The sequence below is a fragment of the Entelurus aequoreus genome, linkage group LG22 (genome assembly GCF_033978785.1).
Source record: "Entelurus aequoreus isolate RoL-2023_Sb linkage group LG22, RoL_Eaeq_v1.1, whole genome shotgun sequence".
NCBI classification, from domain to species: Eukaryota; Metazoa; Chordata; class Actinopteri; order Syngnathiformes; family Syngnathidae; genus Entelurus; species Entelurus aequoreus.
In genome coordinates this window covers 8,643,339-8,663,431 of record NC_084752.1, presented here as the reverse complement: position 1 = coordinate 8,663,431, position 20,093 = coordinate 8,643,339, and the positions used below count along the sequence as shown (strand labels likewise).

The following is a 20,093-nucleotide window of genomic DNA, read 5'->3' as shown; positions in this document are numbered from 1 at the left end:
ACACACACACACACACACACACACACACACACACACACACACACACACACACACACACGGGTACGCAGAAGTCTGAGGCCAACGAGGCTCTCCTCCTTTTTTGCCTTTTAAAGCCAAAGCATTTCTGTGCAAACCTGGGAACTGTCAAAGTTGGCTAGTTTCTCTGGAGAAAGCCAGAGACCCCCACTCTTCTGCAGGCTCGAGGCCATGAGTCATGGAGACTCCACCTTGCAGCCGTCTGAAATTACAGGCAAGCTTTTCTTTCTGCAACCCGGGGAAAATAGAAAAACAGGGAAACAAACAGGCACGCCGCCTGTGTCACATAAACATTAGTGCCCCTATTGAGAGGAGGCTGGTGTGGCCAACGTTGACACAGGGGAGTGCAGGGCGACAAGAACAAACAAGTGCTGCTTGAGTGCTCTTTTACTTGCCGTTTCTATTTGACAGAAAAACAAGTGTGCCCACGGATGCACTTCAAGAAGACTTTAAACAGTGGAATATATAGAATGCATACAATATACCATTCCAGAAAGCATTTTCATGACAGCATTAATTTCTCCAGTGACAATACTATTAGAAAGTCAACTTGAACATACATTAGAGTACACAGTGGTCTGTGTACAGCTTGTATAGCAGTATAGATGTTCTGGCTACTGACCAAGAGTCAACATTAGGGAAAAAATTGAAGTCAAATTAAACCCTTTTACATCGAGTTTGGTCCATACACAATTATTCCACTCTCGCATCTACTACTCTACTTTTAGTTGGCGTAATCCTTATTGGAACCAAAGTGGGCCCAAACAACTGACACGGAATTCCTTTTGGGTAGGGATGTGCCAATCCATTGGCCACCAGATTAGTTTCGGACGATTTTCTTGAAAAAGTATGTTATCGCCATTGCCGAATAATACCTTTTAATGGCGATCCCAGGTGAAACTCAAAAAATGTGAATATCGTGAAAAGTTTGTTTATACTAGCAATTAGATTTACAAGGTAAAACTAATATATGGCATAGGCTCATAACATGCAATTTATGATATTTCAAGCCTTCTTAAGGTATAATTTTATGATTATGACTTCCCAGCTGAGAAAAACGGACTTGAAAATCTCAGAAAATTTCAAAAACTGTGAGCCATTATCATGAACATTATAAGAAGTAAAGGCTTGACATATCTCACATTAGATGTAAGGAGTTTATACCACATATTAGTTTCACTTTTGAAGTTTTGGTACCAGCTAACTATGTACAGTACAGAACAAACATTTGGACACAGTTTTTCATTAAATGTGTTTTCTTTATTTTCATGACTATTTACATTGTAGATTGTCACCGAAGGCATCAAAACTATGAATGAACACTTGTGGAGTTATGTGCTTAACAAAAAAAGGTGAAATAACTGAAAACATGTTTTATATTCTAGTTTCTTCCAAATAGCCACCCTTTGCTCTGATTACTGCTTTGCACACTCTTGGCATTCTCTCCATGAGCTTCAAGAGGTAGTCAACTGAAATGGTTTTCACTTCACAAGTGTGCTTGAAGCTCATCCAGAGAATGCCAAGAGTGTGTAAAGTTGTAATCAGAGCAGAGGGTGGCTATTTTGAAGAAACTAGAATATAAAACATGTTTTCAGTTATTTCACCTTTTTTTGTTAAGTACATAACTCCACATGTGTTCATTCATAGTTTTGATGTGACAATCTACAATGTAAATAGTCATGAAAATAAAGAAAACACATTGCAGTGTTTCCCATAAACTGCCAAGATACCTGTGGCGGTGGGGGCGTGGCAATGGGCGTGGTCACCATGATATCATCAAGTAATTTGCATAATTTACTACAATGATATGATTTTCTCTAAAAAGGCTCAAAAAATGTATACTTACTAATTAATAATAGTTTTGTTTTAAACGTCCATCCATTCATCCATCCATTTTACAATATAATTACAACACTATGTACATATTTATATACAGATTTGAACAATAAGTTATTCACTGAAATATATTTAATAATTGTGGTTCTTACGAAAAATATATCTTATAAAAATATAAAAGCTAAAATTTCTCATAAAGCTCTGCCCCTTTAATTAGTGCATACTAAATAATTTAACTTTAGCCTACTACTACTGCAACCATATTATTTACCAGCAACATAAACTGAAACAGAGGCAGAGGTGTCCTGCCACAGTCAGTAACAAATAAACAGAAAACAGTAGTGGTGGTAGATAGACACAAAGCTTCATCAAACATCTGATCCACTGAACAAAGAGCTCCAAAAATCTTGATCCTACACTTCTCTTTTGTACAGTAAATCTGAACAGCCGATATGGGCATCTACATCAACTATATGATTTGCCTGAGAAGCTTGACAGGACACACAAAAATAAATAAATAAAAAAAATTAAAAAAAAATTTTTTTTTAAATACATTTTATTTTTTTTGTCGCGGCCTTAATTCTTTCGTGGCGGGCCGCCACAAAGAAATTAATGTGTGGGAAACACTGCATTGAATGAGGAGAAGGTATCTACTGTATCTCCCAACACAGCCCTAAGTTAATGTTAACACAACTGAGCACCTGCGGGGCATCCTCAAGTGGAAGGAAGGTGAAAAAGTGCAAGGTGTCTAACATCCATCGTCATGGGGGTGAAGAAGCGGGTTCCAGTAAAAACCTGAGCAGCTCTGCTAAATTCCATGCCCAAGAGCACCAAGGCAGTGCTAAAAAACAAAAAACAATGGTGCTCGCACCTACGACACAATTTGTTCACGCATGTTGCCAGCTATTTAGACAATAGAGGCTGTGTTTTGACAGTACAGTTGAACCTCCACTTTTCGATGTATGAACTTTCAGACCGAGCCAAGCATGCCTCCGTTTGCGAAACGTGTGCAAACGCTTCATTCATTTTGTGTCTACCCTGCAGGCAAAAATCCATTTTTGGGGAGACGGAGCCCTCCACGTTACTTTGCTGCGCAGCACACTACTAATCACTTGTCAGTGCTTCAGCGTGTGTGCCTTTTCTGTCCTTTTTGCCTTTAGACCAGTTTTTTACATTTTGATAACTCAATAATAGTCCCAAAAAGACAACAGACCAGCGTGGTAAGAAGGAGGGAATTGCTGTGGAGTTAAAACAAAAAAAATACTATTTGGGAGGAGTAAATCAATGGCGTGCACAAGTGTGGAAGAATTGACAAAGTAGGCTTCGTGCAGCAGCAGGTTTTAATTGTGATGAGACCGGACTTTTCTGGAAAAATATTCCAAAACAGACTAATTTCACAGCGTAGAAGATCTACCGCTCGCTCAGTGGCACCTCATGTTGCCGATGTTAATGTAAGTGGATTTTACTTTATTTTTTAAAATTTTTATAATGTAGCATTATTGTTAGTAAAGTTAAGGAAATTTGTGATTTCTGATCGTTTGTGAGGGCACCATGGGGACTTCTGTGTTTGTACACATGTTGCGGCGCATACAGATGACAGCAGCTTCTTGTTGTTGTTGTTATAAAAGAGAAAGTTGAACCATCAACCCCTTGTTAGGTTTGTGTGATATACAGTACTATATAGCACTTCATATTATGTTCAAAGTGTACAAATCTACACTAAAATGTGAACTTTGGTTAAAACTGGACCTAGGGCTGGACGATATATTGAATATACTCGATATATCATGGGTTTGTCTCTGTGCGATGTACAAAATGACTATATCGTGAGTATTCGAGTATACGTTCTCACGCAGTTGCTTTTACCTGCGGGCTTTACACTACAGGCTTTTCTCACTCTTTCTTGTCTCTCCTTCTCACGGAGCAGAGAGGTAGTGGCATGGGTAAAGTTAGCAGTGGCCGGTGGTGCTAGCGGAGCGGTGCGAGTGGTAATACGAGAGAGAGAAGGTGCCAATCCGGTAATAAATGGAGGAAGAAGAATAAATTCCCAAGAAAAACAGCACAGGGTCTATCGTCTGCCAGTGGTTTGGCTTCAAGCGGGAAGATGTTGAACAGACAACCGTAATATGTCAAGTATGTGGCAAAAGCGTTGCTACAAAAAGTAGCAGCACTACTAATTTGTAGCATCATTTGAAAAGTCACCCACTAGAGTGCTTGAAACTCCGCATGTCAACATCTCCGGCCGGTGCCACAGCCAACAAAATGCCCAAGCAACCATTTCCAGATCAACACCGTATGAAACAAATAGTCAAAAACAGAAGGAGATAACGTCCGCAGGAACCTACCACATAGCGAAGGACATACACTATTTGATTTCCTATTATGCAGCTCATTTTTATTTGACAGTTATTGAAATATCTTGTGTGACATCATGCACAAAAGTGCACTTCATTTGTTTTAAACTATTGTAGTGGCGTTCTGTACAAAAAGTGCACTTTAATTTAGTGTTGTTTTGATATGTCATCTTAGTGACATCTTGCACAAAAGTGCACTCACAGCTTGTTTTAAAATGTCTCTGACAATCTTGCACTTTCTGTTTTGAAATGACATGAATGTTTGTGCCACTGCTTAATAACTGTTTAATGAATACACTTTTGCTAAATTGACTTAGTTGTGATTTCCCTCTCTGCATGAAAGTTTAAAATTAGCATATATTAATGCAGTATGAACAAGAATGTTTTAATGTAGACACAGAATCATCATACTGCTGTGATTATATCTTATATCTTATCTTATCTATGTCTTAAATTACAAGTACTTGGGTTTTACTCTTGATCAGGAGCTTTCATTTAAAGCCCATATTAACAACTTGGTCTCTAAGCTTAGGGTAAAGCTTGGTTTCTTTTTTAGAAATAAAAACTGCTTCTCTCTTAAAGTCAGAAAGAAATTGGTGACAGCAACTATCTTGCCTGTAATTGATTATGGAGATGTGCTTTATTTTAGTGCTTCATCTAAATGCCTCCAGTCCTTGGACACTGTTTTTCATTCAGCACTAAGATTTGTTACTGGCTGTCGTAGTCTCACCCACCATTGTCAACTGTATATGAAGTCAGACTTATCTTCATTGAGTGCACGCAGATACACACATTGGCTGACTTTAATTTATAAGGCTCTTTTAGGTTTAATACCTCCATACTTGTGTACTCTGTTACAAAGAAAAAGCAGCTCTTACGCATTACGTTCTAACAATTTGTATGTTTTAACTGTTCCTCATGTACGAACTGAATTTGGCAAAAGAGCTTTTGGCATTGCTGCCCCTATGGCATGGAATGAATTGCAGACGAAACTGAAACTTACAGAACTACTTCCATTTGGAGCCTTCCGTTCTGTCCTGAGGGACAAACAGCGAGAGACGTTTGCACAGTGCCTGTGTTTTTAAAGATGTAAATCTCTGTTGTTTTACACTTCTCTTATGTATTTTAAAATGTATGTCTTAATGTATTTATTTTGAAACTGCTCTGTGACATGTGCTGTTGACCTCTTGGCCAGGTCACCCTTGTGAAAGAGATCTTGATCTCAATGGGTTTTCTTATCTGGTTAAATAAAGGTTCTAATATGCATCAAGTGTTCATTGTAGGCTAAGGCAAAATATGGAGATATATATCATGTATCGTGACATGGCCTAAAAATATGGAGATATTAATAAAAGGCCATATCGTCCAGCCCTAACTGGAACCCATTATTCATAATTACATTGTTTCTTATGGAGAAATTTGCTCCACTATACAAACTTTTCCATTTACAAACCCTGGTCAAGAAACATTTAAGTTTGTAAATCGAGGTTCCACTGTAGGGTTGTACGGCATACCGGTACTAGTATAGTACCGCGATTCTAATGAATCATATTCGGTACTATACCGCCTCTACAAAGTCCCCACTTTTTTTTTTTAATGGGCATGACATTGTCGTGACATTGCTGGTTTAACGAGCAGAGGAGTATGTCCGGCAGCACACACACACACACACACACACACACACACACACACACACACACACACACACACACACACACACACACACACACACACAGAGTCCTTACAAGCAGACAGTGTGTAGACAGAAAAGGGAGAATGGACACATTTTGGCCTAAACACTAACGATAAAGGTGAAGTTATAACACTGAAACACCCTCAGGAAGAGGTGCTTTAAGACATGGCTATCCAGCTAGCAGCTAGCGTCCAACCGCAGTCGGCAGTGTTTTAGCTACTTCTAAATCACTAATCCTCGCCTCCTTGACGACAAATAAAGTAAGTTTCTTACAAGTATCATTATCACTGCAGGACGAGGAATAGCAAAACATGCTTCACTACACACCGTAGGAGGATACAATAGCTCACCGGCGTCACAATGTAAACAAACGCCATGGGTGGATCTACACCTGACATCCACTGTAATGATACCAACTACAGGAGCTTATCTAGTCGATACTACCATGATTACATTGATATTTTTTAGCATTTTAATAGAAGTGTAGCTAGAACATGTTAAAACAGAAAGTAAGCAGATATTAACAGTAAATGTACAAGTAGATTAATAATTAATTTTCTACCACTTGTCCCTCATAATGTAGACAAAATAATAGGTAGATAAATGACACAATATGTTACTGCATACATCAGCAGACTAATTAGGAGCCTTTGTTTGCTTACTTACTAATAAAATAAAATATTTTTTGTTAAAATAAAGCCAATAATGCCATTTTTTGTGGTCACCTTTATTTAGAAAAGTATTGAAAAGTATCGAAATACATTTTGGTACCGGTACCAAAACATTGGTATTGGGTAGGGGTGTAACGGTACGTGTATTTGTATTGAACCATTTCGGTACAGGGGTTTTGGTTCGGTTCGGAGGTGTACCGAACGAGTTTCCACACGGACATATTAAGTAGCGTACCGCACGTTGTGTAAACAATGCACACCGAGGCACAACACACGGCATGCTAGCAGCTAACGGGCTAGGACAACATGTAAAAGCCAGAGCTGGAAGACCCTCCTGCCTCGTTAAGATCTCCCGTTTGGGAACACTTCGGTGCGATACAACAATGGAGGACGGAGGTTTGCCGACATTGTTCAGCAGCTGCTTCTGACAACACGTCAAACATGCTAACCCATTTGAAGCGTCACCACCGCATTTAAGCAGCCTCTCCTCGGCGAGTCAGGCAGGGCTAAAGCAATAACAAATGTTTTTATAGCAGCAGATTTAAGTCCATATTGCATTAAAAACTAGATTTTGACCCACTTCTACGGTGGAAGAACAATGAGCCCATATATCCTCTTACTGCCAAGTTAGCCAGGCTGGGGGGGGGGAAGAAAAGTTCATCTGAGGCTGAGTTGACTTGAAACTGTTTAATGTTGCACTTTTTATATGTAGAAGAAAAGTTTTGTCATTTTATTTAATCTGAGCAACAACTTGAGGCAGTTTAATGTTGATTAACGTGGACCCCGACTTAAACAAGTTGAAAAACTTATCCGGGTGTTACCATTTAGTGGTCAATTGTACGGAATATGTACTGTACTGTGCAATCTACTAATAAAAGTCTCAATCAATCAATCAAAAAAGCACTTTATATGTAGAAAGGTTTTGTTAAGAAACCATTCTGAGCCTTATCTTATTTAGTTTTTATTTCATATATGTTGACCACATTAACCCTGGCAATGGACCCTGTGTGTATATGTACACTACCGTTCAAAAGTTTGGGGTCACATTGAAATGTCCTTATTTTTGAAGGAAAAGCACTGTACTTTTCAATGAAGATAACTTTAAACTAGTCTTAACTTTAAAGAAATACACTCTATACATTGCTAATGTGGTAAATAACTATTCTAGCTGCAAATGTCTGGTTTTTGGTGCAATATCTACATAGGTGTATAGAGGCCCATTTCCAGCAACTATCACTCCAGTGTTCTAATGGTACAATGTGCTTGCTCATTGGCTCAGAAGGCTAATTGATGATTAGAAAACCCTTGTGCAATCATGTTCACACATCTAAAAACAGTTTAGCTCGTTACAGAAGCTACAAAACTGACCTTCCTTTAAGGAGATTGAGTTTCTGGAGCATCACATTTGTGGGGTCAATTAAACGCTCAAAATGGCCAGAAAAATAACTTTCATCTGAAACTCGACAGCCTATTTTTGTTCTTAGAAATGAAGGCTATTCCACAAAATTGTTTGGGTGACCCCAAACTTTTGAATGGTAGTGTATGTTATGCCATTGTTTACAAATTTGGTAAATAAATAACGCAAAATGTATATTTTGTTGTTTTCTTACTGTACCGAAAATGAACCGAACCGTGACCTCTAAACCGAGGTACGTACCGAACCGAAATTTTTGTGTACCGTTACACCCCTAGTATTGGGACAACCCTATTCCACTGTAAATACTGCTTTACAAGCTGTACACTGACTACTCTGAAGTGCATTCAAAAGTCACTTCTTAAGTCCTGTCCCTTGAGAAGATATAAAACCATGATTGCTAGATGCTAGCCAAATGACACTACACATTACCCTAAGGTCAAAAACAATTCCATCCTGTGAGATATGCATCCGGGCGACTTTTCGTCTAAAACAAAGCAGAAAGGGGACTCCTACGTCAAGGTTTAAGGTGTGAAGATGTCCTCCTGCGCTTCCGCCTGATGTGGCTGTTTGTTTTGTTTCGTACACTCTCATCCACCGTGCCTCTGTGGGTCAGAGCGCGCCTTGCATTTCCACTGTCCTTCCTGTTCCACTCGCCCATCTTTTCCATCCGCCCCGCATACCTCCAACCTTTTGCCCTCGCCAGAGGACAACTCCCCCTCCCCCTGCAGCCCGCCGAGCATGCATTACTTCAACTGACGCTTCCTGATCGTCAAAACGAGTCTGGAAGGGTGAGGTCACGCTGGAAAGGCCTGTTGGCAACAACGGACCACGTGGGTCACGGCAGATGTGTGTGATCCCCAACGGTGACGAGTGCAATTCCGCAGCCATGTTGTTTCTCCCGTAAGACTTCCATCTGATCGCAGCTAATGCAATTTTAATGAAAGGACTGTGATGTGGCTCCTTGGCAGACGTTGTAATGTGATTACAGCGAAAGAAGCACACAGCCAAAGCACACTGACTGATCTTAAAACCAAAGACGAAGCCCTCGGTCCGCTACAAAACAAAAAAACCAACATGGTTCCCGAGGACACCGGCGAGGGTACGGACAGGACACGCTTCCTGGGGAGGAAAACCCCGAGAAACAGAAGCGCATCTGCATGTTGCTCCTCGAGTAGGCAACATCCATGTCACTTCCCACGTCGAGCCTCAAGTTTCCTCTCCGAGCCAAGGACTTTCCGTGGCGGGACATCCTCCCAGATGTGGGAGTACGGGACAGTGCGACGTCAGAGAGATAGTCGCAACACCGGATTGTTTGGAGGTCAAAACGTGAGGGGTCTTTTTTGCAACACAAGCAATTGGGTTGTTTCCAAGGACGGTTAAATCCCACACGGGCCATCATATACAACACTACACGTACTATAAACAAAGCCTTAAATAGGCATGAGCCAATAAGTCAATTAATGGAACAAAAAATGAAAATTAAGTTGACATACTTAAATCAATGTTAACGTTAACACACTTTTTGTGTCTTTTTACGCATTGAAATCATAAAGGACGCGCATTTCCGGAAGTCCGCGCGTCCCCAGGATCCTAGGTGTGTAACGGTACGTGTATTTGTATTGAACCGTTTCGGTACGGGGGTTTCGGTTCGGTTCGGAGGTCTACCGAACGAGTTTCCACATGGACATATTAAGTAGCGTACTGCACGTTGTGTAAACAATGCACACCGAGGCACAACACACGGCATGCTAGCAGCGACCGGGCTAGGACAACATGTCAAAGCCAGAGCTGGAAGACCCTCCTGCCTCGTTAAGATCTCCCGTTTGGGAACACTTTGGCTGCGCGATACAACAATGGAGGACGGAGGTTTGCCGACATTGTTCAGCAGCAGCAGGTATGCTTCTGCCAACACGTCAAACATGCTAACCCATTTGAAGCGTCACCACCGCATTCAAGCAGCCTCTCCTCGGCGAGTCAGGCAGGGCTAAAGCAATAACAAATGTTTTTATAGCAGCAGATTTAAGACCATATTGCATTAGAAACTAGATTTTGACCCACTTCTATGGTGGAGGAACAATAAGCCCATATATCCTCTTACTGCCGAGTTAGCCAGGCTGGGGGGGGAAAGAAAAGTTCATCTGAGGCTGAGCTGACTTGAAACTGTTTAATGTTGCACTTTTTATATGTAGAAGAAAAGTTTTGTAATTTTATTTAAACTGAGCAACAACTTGAGGCAGTTTAATGTTGATTAACGTGGACCCCGACTTAAACAAGTTAAAAAACGTATTCGGGTGTTACCATTTAGTGGTCAATTGTACAGAATATGTACTGTACTTTGCAATCAACTAATAAAATTCTCAATCAATCAAAAAAAGCACTTTATATGTAGAAAGGTTTTGTTAAGAAACCATTCTGAGCCTTATCTTATTTAGTTTTTATTTCATATATGTTGACCACATTAACCCTGGCAATGGACCCTGTGTGTATATGTATGTTATGCCATTGTTTACAAATTTGGTAAATAAATAACGAAAAATGTATATTTTGTTGTTTTCTTACTGTACCGAAAATGAACCGAACCGTGACCTCTAAACCGAGGTACGTACCGAACCGCAATTTTTGTGTACCGTTACACCCCTACTTTTAATGCATTGAAATCAGAAAGGACGCGCATTTCCGGAAGTCTGTGCGTCCCCAGGATTCGGATTTGTTTTTGTTTTTTTTACCGACCCTGCCTTCTTGGTTTTTTATCGATGATCACTTTCCGGCCATGTTTTGTTTTGTTTATATTTGCCCGTGTTGTGCCAAAATGTGATTGCCTGCCAAAAATTGATTTCCTAGGCGGGAGCGCACACCGCTCGCTAAACCTGCATTGCTTCGCTTGGTATGTCCACAGCAGATTACTAAGTGTGAGACAAACACTTTATCTTCATGTTATTGTAACGCTATGTTTGACATTATTTAAGCCTTTATCGTGTCCGGAAAATGGCAATTTGCCTTTTCTGTGGTATTAATGAGATTTAAAAGGACTGTTTTTAGTCCCATGTTGATGTGATAAAACCTCTTTCTTGTTTGGAAGATACATAGAATTGTAACTGTTGTTTCCTCCTGCACATAAATATTTATAAAGTGTTTAGATGTATTCATTAATGTAACATTTTCATTAAATGTAATATTGCCTGACAAAAATTGATTTCAAGTAATATTTTGATACTGACACATCTTATCTCTGCATATTTGACTAGAATACCCTTATGAGCATTAAATATATCAAAATCAAGGACTTACTCTACTGTTTACTTGTTGAAATACCCTTAAAATAAATTTTTGGCAGCAGCAAAGTGGTCGTTTGGGTACATTACAGCTCTAAAAAGGGTATTTCAACAAGTAAACAGTACAGTAGATACTGGATTTTGATTTATGTAATGCCCATAAGGGTATTCTAGTAAAATATGCAGAGATGAGATGTGTCAGTATCAAAATATTATCTGGAATCATTTTTGGGCAGCAGCAAAGTGGTCGTATGGGTACATTTTAGCTTTGTAAAGAGTATTTCAACAAGTAAACAGTACAATAGGTACTTGATTTTGATAGATGTAATATAGGTTGATTTAACAGTAGAAATAACTGAACATAGTGAGCCCTCTTGTTATTTATCCACAATCTTTGTCGGGACCCCTAGCTTACACACAGAGGATTCACGGAGCTCGCTGCTCCCCTCACCTCCCAGGGGGTGATCAAGGGTGATGGGTCAAATGCAGAGAATAATTTCGCCACACCTAGTGTGTGTGTGACAATCATTGGTACGTTAACTTTAACTTTTTGACAATACAGCTTCACCACTTTAGTCGTAAGTTTTGCGCTTAAGAAACTTCTCCATGACTTTAGCTCCAAACTTCTTCGGTCGGTTTTGAGATTGTCTTTACTGCCACGAGGGGTGGCAACGTGCATTACAACTGAGAAACAGATTTTTTTTTTGGCGGCCTTCAAGGGAAAGCTTGCGGTCCAACAAACACTGCTGTGGAATACACGTTAGCATACATGACACAAATGTGGTGGGCTGGCACAATTAAATTTGGACCGCCACAGAAAAAAAATGGCGTCTAAACACACACAACAACTAAGTCGCCAAGTGATTACCGGCAGTCGACTTTCATTTCCTTCCATGAAATCGCAGCATTTCTCTCATGCAGTTATTTTGGTCTTTTGGACAAGTTTTTTTCAATCTTGTTTTGTTCATGTTATTGTAGCATTTGACTGTTACGTACATGTTTATGGTGTTAGGTTTTGGATCTTTTCTGTGCCTGAACCATGATACATCAGTATGCAGAATGGATTAATGCAATACAGGCCTCGAATTTTTACTTTTTAAGGTCAAGGCAAGTGTTGCCTTAAAGGAGGGCTCATATTTTAGGGCACCAAGGCAAGTTAGAAGGGCACCAAGGCAAACATTATTTTCTGTCAAGGCAGGGGCTCCAAAGCATGCATATATACATAAAATATATATAAAATAGATAAAAATAGTGTTCATGTATGAGACCTAGGGTTGCCAAGTATGGCCAAAGTAATAATTAAGATTATTGTTATCAATATTGAAATCATGATTACTGATTGTTAGGTAAAGCAGTGTTGGGGTGTTACGTAATACCATCATGTCATTTGTAATGTCCAATAAGACTATGGATAAACGTTATCCATATATTTATAGACAAATGTTAGTTTTTTTTATTCTGTAGTAACATCCAAATGTCAGCTTTTTGTCATTACATGATGCCTTTATCTCTATTTTTACATTTTGATAGAGAGAGTTTTTATTTATTTATTTTCTTAAAGTGATGTACATTCGTATGTAGATGTAGATGCTGTATCGGGACAGATCCATTAAGAGTTTGAGTAGAAATATGTCGTATAGTAATTAACTACACACAATAAAACATTAACAAAGTGATGTGTCACATGAATGTTTTTTGAAGTAACACCTTTGTGACATGAAAAAAACACAAGAAATGTAAAAGAAACATGGTGTTTACTTTTTGATATCAAAATAAAACACAAAGTGGTTTGGCTAATGAAGATGAAGTCTAATAAACAAACTTTGTTCTTCTCCAACGCATCCCTAGAGTTTCAGTACAACAGTTTGGCCAACAACAACAAAAAACGGAGTGATACCTCTCACATTGAATAAACAATCTTCACAGCCTGCGTTCAGTTCGATGAGGTGACAAAACATTATAGCTCGTATTGATGTTATTTGAACACTGATACAGTTTGCAGTTAAATAAAGGAGGAGTGAACATCCCAGTAAACAAAGTAAAGACTTTATAAACAAGTTGTGACAACGTTCACGACACATCGCCTGCTGCAAAACATCAAATAGTTTTCTCCTTCGCTGTATACTTTTAGTGTGGGGACAAGTGTCTCCAATATTGTCCACACCTGTCTCCATCCAAACACGGCACTGCATTCTTAAACACACGGCAGGAAGCGAGGGAAAATTACGTTAAACCAAGCGCTTGGCTCCGCTTACTCCGAGGGGAAATCTCCCGAGCAAAGTCTGTGTAGTTAGTTTGCCATGATTATCAAGCCAAACACCGCCAGTGCGCATGCGCCTGACTTTGTGTTGCCTAAAATGCATTAATAAATGACGGGTTTTCGGTAATTAAAAAATTAAACGGTATTACTAACAGTTGGGAATTGTATCGCAAATTATCATTATACCGTTCACTGTTACATCCCTCGTCCACTGACAAGTAAAAAGTCAAGGGCGGTCACGGCATGTTCTTGCTGCAAATGTTGGTCATTTTTTGGGGCATTACGGCGAAAGACGAGGGCGGTCGCGGCACTTGCCGCAGTTGCCTTGGGCCATGTCTACACTAAGTCGTTTAACCCCAAAAACGAATAATTATTTAGCCTAAGCCCCGTTTCAGCCACACCAAACCAGCGTTTAAGGTCCGCCTCCTCGGACAAATTTTTACACGGGTAAGTGCGCCGTGTATTTCTTGAATCTCTGGCACTTAGCTTTGTATGGACTCATTGATCGTTTACAAACTGGGTTCGGAGAGGAAGTGACGCCAGAAAGAACGCGCCACAGCCAGCTTCATAATAAAGTGGTTTCGTAACTCGGAGCTAACCCCTGGAAATATGGAGGCGAGTCATCCAGACAAGCCAAGTGTTTCTCCTTCCGTCTGTACAGACGCTTGTGGAAATCACACATGAATACCTTAGGAGAAAGCGATTGCAGCTATTTGGGATACAACACTTCTCAGACGGCAAGAGAACTTTCCAATGTCCAGGTCAGCTGTGATTCTACTTAGCGAAAAACTTGGTCCATTTGTCGAAGGAGAGACAACGAGAATGCGGGCTCCCGTGGATGTGATAAAAAAGGTAGCGTGTGCTTTGTATTACCCAGCCGTCGAGGGAAAATTACGGAAAACGGCGAATGCTTCTGGGCTGGCAAAGCAGACTGTATCAGTTATTGTCCGCCATGTATGTCGCGGACTCAACGTCTAGATCAGACCTGGGCAAATTAAGACCTGGGGGCCACATGCGGCCCATTAAGCTTTTCAATCTGGCCCACCGGACATTCCCAAATAATTTTTTTAGCTGTTTAAGATGGAAAGTGTAGCTGCCATTATGATGTGCAGTCATGATTTCTAATGACCGTAAGTCTTGAACTATACAAAGTATTTCAATGGTTGGAATCTGCGCTTATGGGTGATATACTAGTTACTATGGCCATCTAATTAGTTACTATGGTCATCTAATTAGTTACTATGGTAATCTACGTCACAGCAGCTCAGACGAGGCACCAAGCAGTGTTGGGCGGGAAGCGTTGCCACAGACGCGGAAGGAGATTTTCACAACAAAGTTGGAAAGCTTAGTGATGCATCAGATGTATCAGATTGTAGGTGGGTTTATTTTGTACCCTTCGCATTCATATTTCACTGTTTCTTGCATTTTTGTTGCGTTTCACTTGATTGTAAAATATGTCGATCGAAAGGGGGTGTGACGTTCATATTTTGTCAATATTCAGTGTTTTATCGTTCATAGAAAAATTTAAAATTCCATTACGTTTTTTAAGGCGGTCTGTCATAATGTTTTAAGCATTCAATCAGACATTATTGTGAGGTTTTGTATTAGTGTTCCTAAAAATAGATACACCAGCCCCCAGACACATTTTTTTCTCTAAATGTGGCCACCGAGTCAAAATAATTGCCCAAGCCTGGTCTAGGTCCAGAGTATATAAAGTGATGGGTCCGGCAACACCGATGCATCGGCGCATGCGTCGAGCTCATAGAGCGAAACCCTGTGTCGGTGCGCGTACCGCTTTTAGAAAGTCACGTGACCGATCATGAGCTGTTTCGGTCACGTGACCGATACGCGAACTGTGTCGCACTGACGCCTCCTCTGTGCCCTGTGAGCGGGTCTTTTCTACAGCCGGAGAAATAATAACTAAGAGAAATCGTCTAAAATTTAATACGTTGGTAAAACTGTTTTTTTTTAATAAAAATGTGTAAAAAAAATTTAATAAATAAAAAATCCCAGTCCACAAGCATCTTCATTCACAACACGTTCTCTTAGATTTCCATGTTTTTGATTGATTGATTGATTGAAACTTTTATTAGTAGATTGCACAGTGAAGTACATATTCCGTACAATTGACCACTAAATGGTAACACCCGAATAAGTTTTTCAACTTGTTGAACCCTGTAAGACCCAAATATAGAAAAACCTAAAAAAATAAAAATTGGACCTTTCAGATGTTGTTGTAGGAGGCATTTGATGCAGAAATTGAAGAGTTAAAAAAAAAAAAAGTTTATGTATGTTTTTAGAGAAATGTTGTAATATTGCAACATTGGGCTTTGATGGGAGCAAAATTTCTGTATTTGTACTCACGTTGTCTGAACAACTAAGGGTTCATTTGCAGGGTTGATTGCTTACTTATCCCCATAACGGTATATACCATTAATAATAATCATACATTAGTTATATTTTTATGGAGTCATTTATTACAAATATAAAAAATATGATACAAGATAAAACTCTTAAAAAACGCTTTTTCCCCCTCTTTTTTTCTTTTCATGACATCGGTCATAAAGACTTTCATTGGTGGTGAAAGTCCTAAAAACAGTCTGTAAAACATCTGTAGAATGTATACTATCCATGTAAAGAGAAAATACTTCAGCCAGTGATCTAGTGGAGGGAATACAACCTGTTTGAGCCCACTGCAACAAGCCAGCATTTTGACTACCACATTCACCCAGTGTTGTATAACTGCAACAATTATATAACAAGCTCTAAATGAAATTTGATGCATCTGTTCCACAATAACTACATATGTACATGCTCTAGACCAGGGGTCACCAAAGCGGTGCCCGCGGGCACCAGGTAGCCCGTAAGGACAAGATGAGTAGCCCGCTGGCCTGTTCTAAAAATAGCTCAAATAGCAGCACTTACCAGTGAGCTGCCTCTATTTTTTAAATTTTATTTATTTACTAGCAAGCAGGCCTCGCTTTGCTCGACATTTTTAATTATAAGAGAGACAAAACTCAAATAGAATTTGAAAATCCAAGAAAATATTTTAAAGACTTGGTCTTCACTTGTTTAAATAAATTCATTAATTTTTTTACTTTGCTTCTTATAACTTTCAGAAAGACAATTTTAGAGAAAAAAATACAACCTTAAAAATGATTTTAGGATTTTTAAACACATATACCTTTTTACCTTTTAGATTCCTTCCTCTTCTTTCCTGACAATTTAAATCAATGTTCAAGTAAATTTATTTTTTATTATAAAGAATAATAAATACATTTTAATTTAATTCTTCATTTTTGGTTTCTGTTTTTTCGACGAAGAATATTTGTGAAATATTTTTCAAAAAGATTCGCATTAGCTAGTTTTTCTCTTTTTTTTTTTTTTCGGTTGAATTTTGAATTTTAAAGAGTCGAAATTGAAGATAAACTATGTTTCAAAATGTAATTGTCATTTTTTTGTGTGTTTTCTCCTCTTTTAAACCATTCAATTAAGTGTAAATATCATTAATTATTAATAATAACATAGAGTTAAAGGTAAATTGAGCAAATTGGCTATTTCTGGCAATTTATTTAAGTGTGTATCGAACTGGTAGCCCTTCGCATTAATCAGTACCCAAGAAGTAGCTCTTGGTTTCAAAAAGGTTGGTGACCCCTACTCTAGACTTTGTAATAAAAACCACAAAAAATTTAAAAGACATTTTAATTACTTGAATCTGATGAATCCAGTCCAATGAAACAAATAGGTTTTGTTAGAAGGAAACCTTGAGAGGTTGTGTGAGTTCATGGCCAGAAGACGTGACTTATAAACAAATGTACGATCCAATAACCTTGTGAGATTGAACAATAGGACCCAATGACTATGTAAATGTGGTAAAAAAAAATATATATATATATAACAGATTGTTTTTTAGGATGGTTAAAGGTAACGTTGTAATTTTACAACAAGGGGTGTTACAGGGTTAAGAGACACAGTATCGACACAGTATCAATACAGTTCTGCAATGTGTCGAAAGGCTTCATGACGCCTCATCAACCCATCACTAGGTGAAGGCAAAAGAGTGAGGAGTGTCCTGACCAGGGGCCGTACTTATCAAGCTTCTTAGAATTACTCCTAAGAAGTCTGCTAAGAGTTGACTTAAGAGTAAATAAATTCTTCGCTGAAAGCTGCACTTAAAAGTTAGTTATCAAGCGTCTTACTCACACTTTCAGCGAAGTGTAGGACTGAATCTTAAGTGTCACACTCAGAGCTGAATTACGACATTACTATGTGCCGTAAACGGAATTTTAGGTGACGTCATTTCTGTGTCCATAGAAATGACCAATCACGGAAGGGAATCCGTTGTCTAAGAATAAAGAAATATCTTGGAAATATTTAAGTGGACAATGGGAGTGTATATTTTGACAATAAACTACAAAATAATACAAAACAAACTAGTCCCCGCCGGCACTCACGCTACCGCTCCCTCTCTTCTATCGCCCACACACTCACTGACGTCACTCACCTCACGGCCACACACATACGCTACTGCCATAACATTTTCTTTCCAATTCATTAATTAGGCAACTAATTTGAAACTGGTGTGGGTGGCTCTATATATACTAGCCCACTGCAGACACATGCAGAAATCAACAAGGAATCGAAAAGTATTAAATCTGTGACAAAAATAATATCCGCTCTGTCTAAACGATACCGTTTGATCAGCTGCTCGTCATCAAAAAAAAAAAAACATTGTTCCGTTCCCTGAACGTTCGCGCACGTCTCTCTCGCCTCAGTGCCATCCCCTGCTGGCAACTCCTAACCACTTAAGACACCTCTGAAGGTCTCTTAAATATCGTGGAGAGTAGGAGTGATTCTTAGACTTAAGAACGTTGATAAAAAGCTTTTATTCTTAAGTTTGAGAGTAGGACTAAATTTCGCAAATTCTCAGGACTTAAGTGTAAAATGGCACTCTAAGAAGCTTGATAAGTATGGCCCCAGATATCTACACCCCTAGTTTGATTGTTGTAAAATGTTCTTTATCACATTGTTTACGTGTCGAATAAAGATTTTATTAATTTATGATGGCTCAGGTGTGATTCACTACAATAGGGCCCCAGAGCACACTGGATTCCAGTTCACTGAAACACCACAACACTGGATATTGTTCAGCTAAGTTACATTTAATTTAAGAACTTGCACACAAAGCAACACTGGAGGGGACTATGACGTGTGCATTTTCCGCGCATGCGTATTAGGTCGCGTTGCGCCGGCGGACGGGGGGGGGGGTCTTAAACGACCATTGTGTGTGTGTGTGTGCGTGTATGGACACGGATAAGGTTAGGTGGGATTTACCCTGGATAACTTTATCCGGCTTAGTGTAAACGGGGTTGAATTCGAGCGCTGCAATCTACATTAAAGGACATTGTTATGCATGCGCCTGAGTAAGAAACAGCTGAGAGGAAAGACAGTGATGACGTCACTCACGCTTGGTGGCGTTGATGAGGTTCTTGCCATCTTTGTAGAGCTCCTTGATGAACCTGTTGGTTTTGTCCAGCTCGGCTTCGTGAGCCTTGATCTTCTCCCTGAAGCTGGGGCTGTCCAGGTAGCACTCGCTGAACTCCAGCGGGTGCAGTCCCATCTCGTCCTCTTTTTTGTTTTGGTTGTTGTTGGCGGGAATAAAAAATAAAAAAAGTCAAATAAATAAAGGCCGACTAAAATAGCAATGATGCACCTCAGGAGTCAGATAGCATAGCGAGCTAGGTGCTAGCGGGGGACGTCGCTTGTCCAAAATGCGAGGACAGGAGACGCCACATACGGCGTGTCGGAACAAAAAAACAAACAAAAAAGCGTCGGAAGTCGTTCCCACGCGGCTGTCAGAAAGTCGTGGAGTCCATGTTGTCTGCAAACGCGCCTCGCAAAGTGACAGACGGACAAACTCCGCTGACATGTGTGTGTGTGTGTGTGTGCGTGGAGGCGAACTTCTACCAAAGAGCATGCAGCAACAGCCAAACAGTTATAGAGACTTCACTTCCGCGTTGGCTTTTCGCGGCTTGCTTCACAACGCGCATTATTATGACGCATGTCCTGCAGGGCCGCACAGAAACAATCATTTATAAACTACCGCATTTTCTCCAACTTTCTCCTTGTCCCACTAAACACACCAATGGCTTGTTAATAGACGTATATTATAACTAAGTGGTGGGTTTCCCACCATAGACATCTTATAAGTAGACGCAGCATCGAGCGCTACTGCCTATTGGCGCTGACGAGACGCGGGGCCGCCATCTTGGAGTGGTGATCCGCTCCACTCAGTGCAATTCATTGATTGATTGATTGATTGAGACTTTTATTAGTAGGTTGCACAGTGAAGTACATATTCCGTACAATTGACCACTAAATGGTAGCACCCCAATACGTTTTTCAACTTGTTTAAGTCGGGGTCCACTTAAATTGATTCATGATACAGATATATACTATCAGATGTATACTATCTTCATAATACAGTCATCACACAAGATAATCACATTGAATTATTTACATTATTTACAATCCGGGGTGTGGAGGAAGGGGGG

At 39.7% G+C, this 20,093-nt stretch overlaps 1 protein-coding gene across 4 annotated transcripts in view; it reads right to left on the bottom strand.

The window, feature by feature from the left end:
• The window catches only part of arhgap10 (Rho GTPase activating protein 10), a 150,713-nt gene extending 130,999 nt beyond the window's left edge, over positions 1-19,714 (bottom strand). For 2 of the 4 annotated variants that reach the window (XM_062032902.1, XM_062032903.1), the window contains exon 1: positions 19,006-19,714. In XM_062032902.1, the coding sequence (XP_061888886.1) occupies positions 19,006-19,159 (154 nt within the window). In that variant the 5' untranslated portion in view covers positions 19,160-19,714. The remainder of the gene's footprint in view (positions 1-19,005) is intronic. The other 2 variants (XM_062032904.1, XM_062032905.1) reach the window with 1 other exon arrangement.
• Positions 19,715-20,093: the final 379 nt, after the last annotated feature.